The sequence below is a fragment of the Pholcus phalangioides genome, unplaced genomic scaffold (assembly GCF_987345545.1).
Source record: "Pholcus phalangioides strain wild (caught in Gottingen) unplaced genomic scaffold, Ppha-v1.0 ptg000007l_1, whole genome shotgun sequence".
NCBI lineage: Eukaryota > Metazoa > Arthropoda > Arachnida > Araneae > Pholcidae > Pholcus > Pholcus phalangioides.
The window spans coordinates 39106787-39123896 of NW_028301600.1; the positions used below are offsets into that span (position 1 = coordinate 39106787).

At 39.6% G+C, this 17110-nt stretch overlaps 1 protein-coding gene across 4 annotated transcripts in view; it reads left to right on the top strand.

Annotated features, from left to right (window-relative positions):
* Window positions 1-17110, top strand: part of LOC149085256 (four and a half LIM domains protein 2-like) — a 132884-nt gene that overhangs the window by 78050 nt on the left and 37724 nt on the right. Inside the window, exon 1 of one of the 4 annotated variants that reach the window (XM_089233160.1) lies at window positions 562-1389. The exons of the other annotated variants lie outside the window; for them this stretch is intronic. Within the exon in view, the coding sequence (XP_089089286.1) occupies window positions 1099-1389 (291 nt within the window). The 5' untranslated portion in view covers window positions 562-1098. Of the gene's footprint in view, window positions 1-561; window positions 1390-17110 lie in introns of those variants that run through there. 4 annotated transcript variants of the gene reach the window in all.

Genomic DNA, 17110 nt, shown 5'->3' on the forward strand with positions numbered 1-17110 from the left:
GTCTTCCTGAGACCCATAAAATATCGCGCCGATAATAAGGGCTGCTGTCTTATTTTACGCTGTCTTTTCTATGCTTCATCAAGTCTCTTATAAACAAGAATAAACGTTTTAGAAGCAACTTCTCGCCTCGAGTTTACAACCATAGAAACTATTGCTTCTGATTCTGAACAGACGAATCAAACGAGCTTCGGACAATCATGGTCTGTTTTTTATCCTCCCTTATTCTCCCCACTGGAAAACAGCAACCTGAAGTATTGTTTGAAGCTGAATAATAACGGAAATGGTGCCAAATACTTTCGAAGGAGAAGATTCTGATGCCTTTTGGTTTTTGTTGCCTAGTACTTACTCACTCCTCTTTGTATTATTCTTTAGCATCTTCCTCTTTGTAGAAGCCAAGATCTAAAATTTGAAAGGGGCGCCGAGTCGTTAGTTACGTCTCCCTGAGGTTTGGATTCGTAACTAAAATTAGATTGTTGAACAACACTTGCTGCTCATTTTATTTTGAGGGAGGAAAGAAGGAAGCTCTAAACTTTGAAACTAATGACTTTTTTGATAATTGGTATTCTTATGATGTCGTTAAGAATTTCCCAACGGTTTTTTTTAGTGCTTCCACTATGATTATTCTTCACAAAAATTTTATTTCCTTATAGTGTTGGTAGAGTAGTTTCAGTTTAAAACCGACCCAGCAGTGCGCAAATGCTCATCACATCCAAAATGTTCAACTTCTTCCTCCCCGAACTTAGATTGTAGACCTTTTCAAGGGCGTTTCTTACTTTCTGTTGAGCTTTATCCTATATTGCCTGTACTTTTTTTAGATATTACGTAAGGGATTTCTATTGTCGTCAATGCATTTTGGTAGATGAAGCTTTTCTCTTAGACGATAGAGGAGAGAGAGAACTCTTTTTCTTCTGCGCATGTACCATGACCGAAATGTTGGGCACCTATCTGTGTGTGTCTCACTAATCCCTTCCCTTCCATCTCCTTATTCACCTCTAGAAGCCACGTCCCTGGCAAAACTTGATTGCGGAAGGGAAAACAGAACTGAAAGATCTGGAGTGTGATGTTTGTGTCGCACTTCCTTGAGGTTTGTTTTGTAACATGATACCGTGCCTGTTCGTCGGGAACGTGGTCGCTTGCATAATCATTTTCTTGTTCGTCATCAATTCCAAGTTCAGAAACAAACTAATCGATGTGTTTCATGATCAGACGAAGAATATTATAAGGAGCTACCAACAGAATTCTAAAGTTTCTCACGAAATCCATAATGACGTGAGCATCGATTCGAAAATACGTGTTCACGACGGCGATGTGTGCTCTAAATCTGAAGAAGATGAAGACGAACCATCTGTCAGTGAATCATGCACTCTGTCCTATGAGCCTAGCAAGGAGGTAGGAAAAATAGCTTCGTTACTCTAGGTAGCTACTACCTGCCCACATCCCCGGTTTCCTTACTTTTCACGTCACCGTGTGACGTAACCTCTGCCATAGGATAACCCTGCCCCATTTGCATGAGTAGCTCCTTCTAATATTGTGGATCTCGTCACGAATTTAGTTCTCGGGTTTTTATCCCGAAAACCACTTTAACACGACGTCCAACTCAACCTTTTCTAATAATTTTGGTGCCTTAATAAAAAACAAAATATTTTATGCTTTCATGTTTACTGTCATTTTGAACTCTTTGTTTGATCTTACCTGATAGAAACAGCTATAAAAGAAATAATGTTTCATAAATATAATTAATCGAAACTATAGACATTTATTGCCTGATAAAGCTATTTGTGAGAATAGTCATATCAAATGTGGCATGAAACAAATATAATAAAGTTTCTGAGTAAGAATTTCAAAACTTCAATTAAAGATTATACTTAGTGTCATTTATTATTTTATCACCATAGTAATTTTATAAGATATCATCGTTAATTTGTTACAAGTTATAATGGCGAATATTTTTACACATCCAATTCAATAATCACGTTTGTTTCAACTTCAATGACGTGCTGTTGGTTTGTAAGACTCCTTTTATATGTTTACTGGAGTCTGTGCAACATAATACGTCCTCAATTTGGGACAAAATTGTTTTTTTTAAAGACTTGTTTCATCATTCTTTTATTCGAAAAGTTCACAAAGAAACTCATTGCATCTTTTAGCACTGTTAGATTAGAACAACGGCTTGTAATTTCAACTTGCACTTAGTCTAAAAACTCTACGAGAGAGAATCGCGTTTCTCATTGAATAAGTCTTTGAAATTGACGCGCTTTTCTGTCATCATCATCATTACTAACTGGCATCGTGTGCATTTCTCTCTCCTTATCTTTTTCGAGGTATTCACACCTAATTCATTTCTTTATCTACGCTTACTTGGTGTCAACTCTGTCTCCCACATTGTTCCTTCCATTATCCAGTTTATTCACCAGCGTTTCTTCAAAAGTAGTAGTGTTCACAGCAAATAAAAGTGGGATTAAAACATTGAAATTTGTTTTTTCAGTATTCGTGTTGTTTGGTAATCGAAGGAAAGATGTAAAGTTAGATTATCCAAATTTCATACTTATAGGTAATTCATAAAGTATGATTATTCTACAAAATCTGGACAATTAATTTGTTGGACGAAAGTTTCATGGAAAATTTGATATCAAAGCCCTATCCGTAGACAATGACGTCTCCTTACACAATACGTATGTTATTGCTGTCAACACCATCTATATCAGAAGGCCTCAGCGCAAAGCTCGTGGCGTCACTGAAGAAGGTCATCTCCCTATAGCCATTGGATATGCTACAAAAAAGGGTAAAGATGGCGCATGCGTCGGCCTGCTATATCCAATAGATATAGGTGAGATGACCTTCTTCGGTGTCGTCACGAGCTTCGCACGGAGGCCTTCTGATGTAGATGGTGTTGTCACTGTGTCCACTATTAGCACATTCATTTCTTGCAATATTTTAAATCTTAAGACATAGGACAATATTTGTTTTTTCCCCAATTATGACCATGAAATTGAAACAACAATGCATCTAAACCCAATCATTTTTCTGTCAAACAAAATACCTTAGTTGAAGCTCAAACATGTCATCTCGTCAAGACGCTGTTTGGGTACATTCAATAAAAGTAAGGCATGTCTTTTTATGCCGGTAAGTAATGGAACTGGACATTTAAAGTTCTTCCAAATAAATACATAAAAAAATACAAGGGCCACAATAGGCAAATTGCCCAACTAGGTGGCTGAAAAACAATATGCCCATAAAAAATATGGTTGCAAATACATCTAAAAAAATATAGCAACTAAAAAAGGAAAATTCACGAAAAAAATAAAAACTATGAGAAAAATATAATATATATTGCCCACTCATAAAAATTATATTGTCTTAATCTAGGCATGGATAGCTTCTGAATTTATCCCAACGTGAATATAGCATTTCTTTTTAAACGTATCAATCGTGGTAGAATTCATGACACTCGAGTGTCTTGAATTCTCGAGTGAAGCAGGTTATTACATTTATTGACAATCGTGTTAGAAAAAACTTTCTGTGACACAATGACCTTGAATTGTCTCTTGCCAATCTATGCTAGCGACCCCCCCCCCCTCTGTCAAAGCACTCGATTCATGGTGTATTAATAACTCATGGTCCATTCTATCCATCCCGTTGAAAATTTTAAAAACTTCAATGATATATGTTTGCCGCCTGGCAGTCCAGTGGTTAGGGAGCTAGCTTCTGACTGTGCAGGTCTGGGTTCGGGCATGGATGTCTACTAACGCACTAACAAATTCCCTGGACAGATCATAAAGATTTCTTGGGAATATGTGATGATCACGTTATTATTTATTATTATTATCCCTACGACATTACGTTTGACCAGTATAAACATGTTCAAAAAAATCAAGCCCCCCCCCCCCTCCTTCACATCTCAAATCTTTCCTCTTTATCCAATCAAAAGACTCTAGTAGAAACTAAAACAACTTACAAAAGTAAAATTAAATACTGCATCCTATTTGAACTATTTTTTTACAAAGAAGTAAAACAACGGGGTCATAAAATAAAATTGAAAATAACATATATCCAGTCCTGTTTCAGATTTTCAGTGAAAAAAATTAATATTGGGTGATCATAAAACGTATTTAGAAATTTCTAGAAAATACAGTTAAACATGGTTATAACTACATCGAAAATTCCGTTAAATTTTGTCCTTATAACCGAGGTGTAGTTACAACCGAGGTTGACATTTTCACGACCTTTTTTTGACCAAAAATATAATCAGATGCTGTGCAGATATCGTGAATGAAGTAGAGGTGATCAAATCTGGTCGATAAAAATACGGGAAATTCATAAATACGGAGCATCACCAATTCTTTCCAAAACCGTTGCCATTCATTGGCGCTATTGCCAAATATTGCTTATGAATCATCCTTTGGCGAGATATGCAGTGCTATAGCAAGTCTGCTTATTTGAAATACATTTCACGGAAAACAAAAATTAAGCATGACAAATATGTAAGATGAATATATTTATAGATATTTATTATATAAGACAATTTGTAAGTTATTCAAACTACTTTTATCCCTAATCCTAATAAATATTGTGAATGTAAGCAAGCTTTGTTGGAAAAACAGGACATTTTTATAAAGAAAGAAAGAATTGGGAAGGGCAAAAAAAGATAATGCGGGTCATATGAATGAGGAGCAAGTCTGATCGTCAAACAACATCTTTTTCTGAATACTGTATTAGGCTTCAATAGAGCAACAAACAAACATCGCCTCAATCTGATGAACTCTAATTCTAGGAATTTCTTGGGAAACTCCATAAAAACATAAGCAAACGCAACGAAAAATGTGTTGTTATATCCGAGGTCATTGCGTTCAATCAACGTTATAAGCAAGGTTCATTAATATCATTCTCTATGGGAATCAGCCCGTACCGCCAATTATTGAAATTATAACCGATGTTTCGTTACAACTGAGGTCATTATAACCGAGTTTAACTGTATTTATGAAGTTGTTCTGGTTTCTCTGTGCACGGTCGAAAACCTTTTAATCCGTCGAAAAAGAAACGTGCAAAAACAAAAAGTCACTACAGCCTGTCGTCATAGAATGATTTAAAACTTGCGAACACGAGGGAGGCATGGACACTGAAAACAGACTCATTAGTCAACTTGTAGAATGCTGAAGCTTTGCTTTTGCACTTTTCATTTATTCAGGTTAAGAGAGGTTTTGTTTTATTTTCCCGCCGAGAAGAGATGTTGCGTTGTTTTGGTGCCAATTCAGGGGGTACTCCCGGATATGTTTTCTTTTCTTCATCATTGGCTTCTACCACCTACATAATTGTATGTATGCGTCCTTCGTCGCACCGTTTTGAATTTCTTTCTACCTCACAAACTTCGACGCACCTTGCAAAGTTTCCACTATGTCAACGTCATAGAATCAGAAAGCCATGCTCTTGAGAACAACGAGGTATCTACGGAACTAGAAAATGTGTCTGTGTGTGAGAGAGAGAAGCTTAAGTTATTTTCAGATCGACCGCCAAGAAAACCCATGAGTTTATACTTCTTTCGAGACACCTACTTCCTACATTTACTGCCCAGATTCCTCGCGCCAGCAATGGGGATCAAGGTTTACCTCTTGCACTGATATGTCTTCAAAGCAGCGTGGCATAATTTGTTTATTGCATTATAAAAAGCGGCTCTGTTCTTGAAGAAACTTCTCTTTATTTCCACTTGGTAAAGTCTGAACGAGTCTTTTTACAGCTCAATTCTTTTCTTGGGCTTACATAGGATAACGTTTTTAGAATCTTTTTATATTACTGCCACACAATCCACGAAGTAACATAGTCATAATTTTTTCTTTTTCTCTTTGCACATATGAAATTGAATATGCAGGGTGATTCTAAAATCTTGAGACAAACTTTAAGAGGTTATACAGGGTGGGAAAAAGTCCGTAGAAACTTTAAAAATGAATAAAAACCGGAAAAATAACCGAAATAAAAAACGGTTTGCAGGGTTAGCATCACTAAGTCACGGGAAATTTTTTGAGACAGGAAAAACATAACTCGAAAAACAGCCGGTAGGTGACGCTGGTACGAGTGACTTCGGTGAAAATATGCAAATGAGACGGTTATAAGAACTGGCGCTCCTAATCCACAATCACTTCACCTTTGTAAACCATGTATGTGGGACTGCTGCACTCTACCGTTGCTGGATTTGTGACTCGCCTGCAATGTGTTATCCCCTGTGGTCATATGGAACACATACTGCTGTAATAAACGATTTGGAGGCGTTTTGTTCGTTATTTGCGTATATTTTCTTTGACTTGTGTACGTCAGCGTCACCTATCAGCTGTTTTTTTTTTAGTTTTTTTTTTTTTTTCCTGTCTTAAAAGTTCCCGTGGCCTAGTGATGCTAACCCTGCAATCCATTTCTTATTTCGTTTATTTTTCCGGTTTTTATGAATTTTTAAAGTTTATGTACTTTTTGCCCACCCTGTATAAGACACCTAAACAAGCATTTTTGGTCACAGAATGTGTGGTTGAAGGGCAATAGCAGAAGCGTTAGAGGTGCTGTTAAAGAATGCAAAATAGCACTTCGCCAAAAGCAAATATTATATTTTTCCGATGTATTTACTGCGATATATGCTATCAGCCATTCTCGAGAGTGCAGGAGGTTACAATGTGGTAGTCCTCCTCGTGGTGCAACATGGGTAACGCAAAATCTACCACAGGCCATTGTACTTGTGATAATAAGTAGTACGTAGTTTTGTCGTAACATTGACAAATGTACGGTACTGAAAAATAAATGCCATGTCCGAGAAAAACGGGAATTATAAGAAATAGTATTTGAGGGGTTATATGAAATAGTCGGTTTAAAATGAAGCAAACTAACTATTGATCAAAAACCAGATTTAATGAGGCAATATTAACAAAATGAAAATTTCATCGTTTGTTTGTTTGTTTTGTAGTTGATGATGGGGTAGCATCATAGTGTGTTTACAACAGTCCAGATGCAATCTTCCTCCTCCGCCCCAAAACAATCGACGTGGGCTCCACAGAGAACAGGATTCACAAATTATTCCCAGACCTCTTCTCTCTCTTCGTCTATCTTCCAAAACTTTTTTTCTTGAAGAGATATTCTAGCCCAACTCAGATAATACTTATAATATTCCATATTACCCGACACACCATCTGTGAAAAAATAGCGATTCATCTGAACGGAAAAATCGCTGGCTAAAAAATGAGCACATCACAATAAAATACACTTGTGATGTACGAGGTTTGTTCAAAAACTATCCGACCAATAATTTTTCGTGCTTGAACCAATGAAGCCAAATAAGCGTGCTTTGGTGGATGTATGTAAGTAATCCCATTGCGCAAGCTTGAATTTTTTATTGCCTGCAGAAGCTGCCAGTCGCCAGAAGCCTGTCGATGACTGAGGAAGTATAAGTGAACGCCGTGTCGCATTTCCGTTTTTGACAAAATGGAAGGAACAACTTGAACAATGCTACTACATCAATCATGATAAAGCTGCCAATTGCGACGCAGAACCTCTTGGTAGTGTGCTCCTTAGTGATGGTTGTGCCGTGCGGTGCGTATCTCCTGATAATCACATACCAAAATGAAATGGATTGTTCTAGTGCTAATGCTCGCCTCGTCTGCGCGTTCTCCGATCGTGATTCGATGATCCTGCATCACCAGAGTCCTCACTTAGTCAATAATGATCTCATTTCTCGATGCTGAGGGCCTACCAAAACGTGCTTCACTCCCCATTGATGTGCGACTTACCTTTGAAGCGGTTGTGACACTCCTTTATCGGCGTAGTGCCGATTTCTTCATCTCCGAAGGTCTGTCGAATCTTGTGGATTGTTTCCTCTTGGAAATCACCAAGCTCCACGCAAATTTAATGCAGTAGCGTTGTTAAAATTTTTCCTGCCATTTTGTCAAAAACGAAAATGCAATGGCGCTCACTTACACTTCCTCATACAATAAACACTTTTGAAAACTTGCCTGAGTAAATTTCTGGAAGTTTAAAAACAAATCTTCTCTAACAGCAGCCGATGACGGTGATAACCGAACGACGCTGATTCTACAACATCATGGGGCATTTTGAAGTTGTTTATCCAGGGCCGTAACTAGGCTAGGGCAACCGGGACACTGCCCCAGGACCCCGAGTTAAATTGGGGCTTCACAATGAATGTGCAGTTATTTTGCGTAATTTTTTTCTTTTTAAGCCCCCCCCCCCCTCCCAAGAAAGTGTCTGCCCCGGAGCCTCAAGAAGTTACGCTACAGCTCTGTGTTTATCACTGTTCCATTTGCCCATATCTGAAGGCGAAGAATACCTAGAATTCTATATTACCGGACTATCTCATAATCCTCACACTTCCTATACTAGTAAACCAAAATTCAATTCGAGAGTGCATGTGGTTACAACAGCATAATGAAGTAGGCCCCTTTTTGCAATGAAATACGGAATTATTCAAGCATTATACACTGCTGGCCACCCAAATTGCAACACCAAGAAAGACAAGAGATATCGCAACAATATTTATTTTGTAGATAACATGTTGACCAAGCATCAAATGATTAAATTTATAGACTTCTGTGAAGTGTGGTTCCTGCCAAAATCAGTAGCCAGAGTAGCCGCCATTGTTGGAGATCACCGCTGCCACACGCCTCGGCATTGATTCAAAGAGACTTTGGATGTGTTCTTGGGGTACAGCAGACCAAGCAGCTTCCACGCGTTGCCAAAGTTGATCTGGTGTGGCAGCTGGGGATGTAATCTGGGTCAATCGTTGAGCAACCATGGACCACATGTTTTCTATCGGCGAAAGATCCGGAGAGCGAGCTGGCCAGGGAAGCAATTCAATCTGGCGATTGACGAAGAACCTTTGGACAATGCGTGCCACGTGTGGTCGCGCATTATCCTGTTGAAATATGGCTGTGGGCAAGCCCTGAAGGTAAGGAAGGACAACTGGCTCCAACACCTCGGAGATGTAGCGCTGGCTTTTTAAAGTATCGGCAATGCGTACTAGAGGAGTGCGAGAGTGATATCCAATACCGCCCCATACCATAATACCCGGTGCAGGACCAGTGTGGCGGTGCATAACGCAGCTGTTCAGCATCCTCTCTCCACGGTGTCTCCAGACTCGAATCCGACCATCGTGGTGTTGCAGACAGAAGCGTGACTCGTCAGTAAAGACAATTTCATTCCATTGTGCCGTCCACATCCTTCTTTCATCGCACCATTGGCGACGGAGACGTCTGTGGTTCTGCGTCAAGGGTAGACGAAGCAATGGACGTCTTGCGGACAGACCACTCTGCTGTAAACGGCGTCGAATGGTACGCGCAGACACTGGATGATGCGGTACAGACTGAATGTGCTGTGCTATGGTTCGTGATGTGGCTGAGCGATCCGTCACTGCCATACGCACAATACGCCTGTCATCACGTGAAGTGGTGCACTGAGGTGGATGCGATCGAACACGTCGGTCCGTCGTACCCTCCTGCATCCAACGATCGCATATCCGCATTACAGTTGTTTGGTTTCGTCCAACACGACTACCGATTTCCCTGAAAGATAATCCACAATCTCGGTAGGCCACTATCCTTCCTCTGTCGAACTCGGACACTTGATCAAAAGATGATCGCTGTTTTCTACGAGGCATAATTGATCGTTTTTTTGAAAAAACCACAAGAAAAACACAATTGCCGTACTTCAAATCGTCGAAATCTCCAAGCCTTAAATAGCGCTTTGAAGTGGCGCCACAGGCGCGCGTGATGTGCGTCTGCGCAGAATTTCTAATCATTTGCATATCTCACCTCCGCTAATGCATGTTGTAAATTTCATATTATTTGCATGCTTTCTTCAGGGTGTTGCATTTACGGTGGCCAGCAGTGTATTTCTGTTCCAATGGATTGGATACGGCGAACCCATTACACGCGGTACTCGACTCCCCCGAACTCTCTTCTCTGTCGATTTCTTTTTGTCGATTCATCTCTTGGGCATTGTGTACACGATTCCTATCGAAACCTTCTTAGGGACTTTATTGCCAAAATGAATAGCGTTAATGACCAACCGATTAGTTTTGTTACAGTGTTTGCACCCCCAATTTTTCATATTCGACCACATATTTCATAACAAAAAAATGCTTGTTTAACCCTACTGTTGCCGATTGGCAACACTTACTTTAAATAATTATGTTTTCTTTTTTTGTTGCCAATTGGAAACTTCATATTTTTGAGACATTCATTATTCCCTTTTTTCATTTTCGTTCGAAAGCCATTCATAGATGGCAGTAAAACTACTCAAATAAACAATATCTATATAAATCTTCTGTAACCTGTCAAAAAAGAAAATCATGCAGTGCAGGGTCAAAATGATTTATTTGCATTTCTTTTTTTTTGAAGTTGAAGTTTGCAACACGATTTTTTTTCTTCCCATAGTTTGAATCACAAACAAGGTACTCGTATATATATTCAGAAAGCAATAATACTTGAATACATTTATTTTATATGCGATTATACATCCTGTACGTTCTTTTTAAGACCCTGTATAAGCAATAAATTCGAACTAGATTTTTTTTTAAATATTTTTTCTGGCTTTATCTACGCTTCATTAATTATGAAAAAAAATATCAGCTCAAGGAAAAAAAAAGATAATAATAATGCGTTGCTTATTCGATCATACCTTAAAGTTTGTTCCATGAATTCCGAATCGCTCTGTATATTCAATTGGAGAGAGTGAGATGATATTTCTCGGCCCAATAGGTGAAGGAAATACAATTTTTTTGACAAGGATTGGTCTCGTCTCCAGTGGTGTACATGGATAGTGCGCTTGCCCGGTTTGCAAGAGGACTCGGTTCGATTCCCGGCGGAGACAAGTTGACTACTTTCCGAGCTCACAGGCATAATATCCAAAAAATATATACATATCTTTCCTTCTCTGACGTTTTTATTAGCCCTTTTCCACACCACATATCAGCCCAAGTAATCTGAATAATGTCTTGTGAAAACAACCATTTAATTATTATACACTCAGACCGTGTTTCCTGTTTTCTTGTTCAGTTTTAAACGTTCCTCTAAATACTATGTATATCTATCTCAGTTATATTTGAAAAGTGATGTGTTTTACTTCACACTTGTTTGACGAGTTTTTTGCCTTTTTTCCTTACTGACAACAAACATTCATTTGTTTTATGTTGTTGGTGCTGTAGTCAAGACTAAACATGGCTCGTTAATTTTGGTTGAAAATGAAAAATTTTCAAGGACTGGTTTTCTATAAACGAGAAATAACATTATTGTACGATATTTTCACAAACTTTCTATAATGGAGAGCGTTGATGTTCCTCGTGTGTCTTCAATGATATGTTCGAAGAAAAAATTCACGCCAAAATGATACACAGTCGAGTTACATTATTGTGACCACGTCCCTTTATAGAAGTCAACTCCGTGTAGCTGATAAAATAAGGCATAAGTCACGAGCAGGCTTTATATAAATATAAGGTAGGATGTGTAAGTATTCTGAAAATGCATCAGCTGTTACTGTCGCGGGTTAAAAACGATGTTTATCGGAAGTTAAAAAAATGCTACGATTGTCGGTTTCCAGCCAAGTATCACAGTATGTCTGAAACTGAGCGGTTTGTGAAATATTCAGTTGCAGGTGTCGTCTAAGTGTCTGTAACTAGGCAAATGTCACCCCCGTGATTATGCGAGAGCTCAACGTCTGCTGAGAAGAATGAGGGCCGACAGACACGCATTTCATCGAGCAATGAATTTGTATAAATGAACTAGGGGCAGGAAGCTACCAGACTTGTCTTAAATCTCAGTGTAGCTGTGGTGTATCTAGTGCGTCCCAGAAACACCCAATGCAGATAGATCCAGTGGTACTCATTTCGGTACTCCCAAAAATCCAGCGCCCACAAGAAAAAACCGATGATGGTCTAGTCCGTGCTGCAAATAGCACCAAAATCTCCTATAAGTTGCTTACTCTTAACCTAAATTTACGTCGTGCATTTACCTGGTCATTTGTAGTAGCCGATGCCGAACATCATATCATAGGCATTGATTTCCTCAAGCATTTAAGTTTACTTGTCTATGCCAAAAGCAGTTGCCTCATCGATAAAGAGACCAATATCTCTTCATATGGTAAAACCGCTGACATCAGCTCATCTAGCTCCAGCGTCACTATTCTTTTTGAAGCTTCCGACTTCAACAAAATACTTCTGGAATATCCAGAAATCACAAGTCCTCCTTTTCTTTTATCTGATAAGGCGAAAAATACCACAGTATTCCACCATATTGGAAACAAAAGCCCCCCCCCCCCAGTATTTTCTAAGCCGAGACGCTTATCTACCGAATTAATGTCAGTAGCACGACAAGAGTTTGAATTCATGATGGCACAAGGTATCATTAGACCCTCTAAAAGTCCTTGGGCTCTCTCTCTCTCCCCTAGTCCCTTCATATAATCCGAAAATCCAATGGCGAATGGAGACCCTGTGGAGATTTCCGTCGATTGAATGCCATCACAGTACCAGACCGCTATCCAGTCCCTCACATCCAGGACTGCACTCCATTATTCCACGGCAAAACCATCTTCTCAACCTTGGACCTCACACAGGCATACCACCAAATTCCAGTGCACCCAGATGATATCCCAAAAATAGCTGTCACAAGTCCTTTTGGATTGTTTGAGTGTCCCATGGACCACAGAGTCTCTCGCTAACGACTTATCCCAAGCGGCGACTCTTGCATTCCAGGCCCCTAGGCAACAACTCTCTGTACTGGTCTATGCCTCAGACATTGTCATCGGAGTAGTTCTTCATACTCACGTAAAGGATGGTCCTAAACACTTCGAATTTTTTTCAAGAAAGCTATGTCCCGCGGAGCGCAAATACAGCACTTATGATAGAGAGCTCCTTGCGATTTACGCTTCTATCAAATACTTCCGCCATAGCCTCGAGGGCCAGAATTTTATTATTTTTACCGATCACTGTCCTCTCATATTTGCGTTCACAAAGATTTCAGACTCTGCCTCCCCTAGGCAACTCAGACATTTATCGTACATTGCTCAGTTTAGTACCGACATTCGACATGTATCCGGCTCTAACAATGTGGTCGCGGATACATTATCACGCATACAGACCATCAATGCCCAGACCATTGACTTTACCGCCATCGCTGCTGCACAACAGAGCGACAAAGAACTTCAAAAGTTGCTGAGTGATCCAACGTGTTCCCGACAAAAAATACGACCATTCGTTCCCGAGCACTACCGAACTGTTCTATTTAAGGCATTGCACGCTTGTCTCACCCTGGGATTCGGGCCACGAAAAAGCTCCTCTGTGAGAAATACATATGGCCGTCCTTATATAAAGATGTCGTTTCGTGGGCGTGTGCCTGCATGGACTGCCAACGGTCAAAAATCACTAGGCACACTAGGAGCCCTCTCCAGCAGTTCCTTCGAGCAGGTTCGACCACATTCATCTGGACTTGGTGGGTCCGTTGCTTCCATCTAACGGGTTCACCTATCTACTCACCTGTGTTAACCGTTTCATCAGATGGCTTGCTCGGCTGAAACCGTTGCTCGAGCTTTTGTTGGGCAATAGATTGCTCGATTTGGGACCCCATCTACTATTACTACCGACCAAGGACGCCAGTTCCAATCCTCCCTCTTCTCTTGCTTATCGAAATTCTTGGGCGTTAAACAAATTCGCACGACACCATACCATCCTGCCAGCAATGGACTAGTGGAGCGGTTTCACCGATCATTGAAGCAGTCGCTTCAATGCCGCAACGATCATCGATGGACCGAAAAACTGTCGCTTGTTCTCCTGGGTTTGCGAGCAGCCTTCAAAAAAGATATACAGTGCTCCACTGCAGAGATGGTGTACGGTTCCCCATTCCGACTACCAGCCGAATTCCTCAATCCAACACCCAAATCAAAGGAGGATACATCAGACTTCATCCTTCGACTGCGAGAAAATATGCGAAAGGTGACACCAGTGCCAACATCATCTCACTCAGAACCGACAACCTTCGTCCATCCTCAGCTCGATAAGTGCACCCATGTCTTCGTGCGCCGCGATGGAGTGAAAAAACCTTTACACCAAGCATAGGATGGACCGTTCAAAGTGCTCAAACGTTCTGGGAAACATTTCACCATCGACCAAGGAACTAGAGACGTCACAATCGGTGTAGACAGGCTAAAACTCGCCTTCACATTATTGGAGAACTGTTCATCGACAACCGAAAAAACAGATACGACGCCAGATCTTATTCTATACACATCGACGATACCAAGTCCTACTCAAACCACCACAACAACATGCTGGAATAAATGCCTTTGGTGAAATAGCAGTACTCTTTTTTTTTTTTATTTGGGTCCTTCAGAAACAACTCCCCGTGTTCCACAGAGTATGCCACGAGGCTTACAAACGTAAGTAACAACAACAAAAATATACGATTCAAGAAACTCAAATTTGCAATACAGCATAATACAAAAAGAAAGGATAAATCAGATCAATATGTACAATAACAACATACGGATGCAATTCGAAAGCGCAATATAGCACCAGTGGATGCCATATGGGTGTCAATGCAATGTTAAAAAAAAAAAAAGACAATACATACATGAATAGAAAATATACGACCACTCATAAATATATATATATATATATATGAAAATAGTGAGAAAAGAAAAAATATTAAAAACAAAAGTAAAAGGAATTAGTAATTAAATGAAAATTTGATTAATTATTCAAAAATCAAAAACAGCACTTGTACAGAAAATGAGAATGTACACTAGTACACACTGTATATACACTGGATATACAAAAAGTAAAATAGAAGCCAATTATTTTTTCGCAAAGATATTTTGTACATATGTTTTTAGAATGCGAAGGATTTCCTTTGATCTAACCAAATCGGACAATGCAGGAGGACAAGAAATAGACAGTTTCTTAAGTTCTTTTCTGAAATGAATCCTCTCCTTCGTCAGATTTTTGCAAGACAGAAGAAGATGCGTGGGATCTTCTTCATCGGTTCCGCATGTACACAGCGAACTACTGGCAAGTTTCATTCTGGCGAATAACTTTGAAAATTCCCATGCCCAGTAATAAATTGGGTCAAGTGGAAATTTGTGGAGAAATGGTAACATTTCATTTTCGCCGGAAACAGCATTACCATTAGACAGAGTAATAGCATTACTCTGTCTGACTTTTTTTCCCAAGTTTAATCATTGCCTTTCATTTATCCAAACGAATAGTTGCAGCACTGCTTTGTCATGGATTATATATTTTTTTTAATGCTGTTCTATGTAGATCTTCTCTACTCTGTATTTGTGCCTCTAGAGCTTACTACAGCAGATATGGAGACAGAGTAAAAGCTTTCTCAAAGTCAAACACAATAGTAATTCGTAGTTTTTGTTTGTCTTTTTATGAGTTCTCTGATTGTTTGTATGGGATTCATTGTATCAAATCCACTTCGAAAGCCTGCTTGTTCATTTGATTGAGATGCGTTCAATGTGAGTCCAGACGTAAACACTTTGATGAAGATCTTATAAATTACCGATATCCTCTTTCTCACCTTTTTTTTAAAAAAATACTAACCCTTATTACTAGAGCCCGGAAGTTCGGGCAAAATGCCATAAATGCCTTTTTTGCCTATTTTCAAACGTTTTTGGTAACAGTGCCTTTTTGAAATTTTCATGACATGAATGTCTATTTTAACAGTTTTAAGTTTTATAGTGAATTGCAGAGGACATAATCTGTAAAACTTGGATATTTTGGTCATTGAAAACTTCAAAAGAATTGCTATTTTTAAAATTTTCCAACTCTCAATGTTAATTATCATAAGAAAGCCTGCCCCTTCTTCCAGACCCATTTAGACGCAACCAAGTGATCTGAGAGATTGGTGTTGCCATGCATTAACTTTGCTTGATTTTGTTTGAGATGAACGCAACCCATGTTAGAAAAGCAGAGGAACATTAGGAAGTTTTGTTTCCCTACAGGCTTCTCGCTCAGGCATTGCACAGCGTTGTATAGCGGACCGATGATTGGCCGTCAATTCAAGACTAAGAGGTCTTGAATTGACGTCATGGATCATACAAAGCACGGTAGGAGCAGACAGGGCTCTGGCACCACCATCTTGATATCTCATGAGATAACGATGGTGACGGCTCTGGGGCCCATGTTGTTTTGATTTTATTTTTTTGCACCATAAATGCACTGCAAACAACCATGGCTATTCATTAAACATATATATCTAGTATTCGATTAAAGTGACCAGAGTCACCCTCAGGGGTGTGTGACAGATGCGGGCACACAGGGACCCTTTATTTAAAGGAGTCCCGCATACGCATACGGTAATATAAAAAAAAGTTACAAAAATAGAACAAGATACACATGTTTTAACTATACAAATACAAATACAACGCCACAACAGGCAAATTGCCCAACGAGGTGGCTGACTTAAGAACATCATGGATCCCCGAGCCCCTACCTACTACTGCTACACCACACATGCACCCCCCCCCCCCCGCGGAACCCCCCAACGAATCGGTAAATGCGGGAATGTGCGTGTACGTGTAGTGCAACCTGACGTATAGTTTGTTTCTGTGTAATGCTTGTTATGTGTAGTGCTGTCATCTGCCCCCAGTTTTACTAACTATGAGTGAAGTGTTATGGTTGAATGATTTACCGTTGTAGGACTGTTGCTCTCTGTGGCGAGAATTTTTAACGGGGAGATCGGCTCGCATTTGCGCCTTGAAGTTGGGAACCACAGAAAACCAACTTCAGCCGACCACCACTGTGGGGTTCGAACCCGGATCCTCGCATCACGAGTCCGGCACTATAACCACTCGACCACCACAGCGGCACATTTCATATAGAAATGATAATGATTATTCCAAATAGTAGAACAAATAAAAGAGAATTATTCGCAACTAGAGGGAGACCCACAGATCATTTTCTCTACCGACTCCACGTCTGGTAATGGTGGCCCTGGAATTCACCTAATCCTCAGGGTCTACAAGCATTTTATTTTGGACTTGAAATCAATTTAACTGGGATAATATAATGCAGTTATTATAAACTATAATTAAAACAATAGACAGATTAAGTGCAACCAATTTTTCAGCTAGT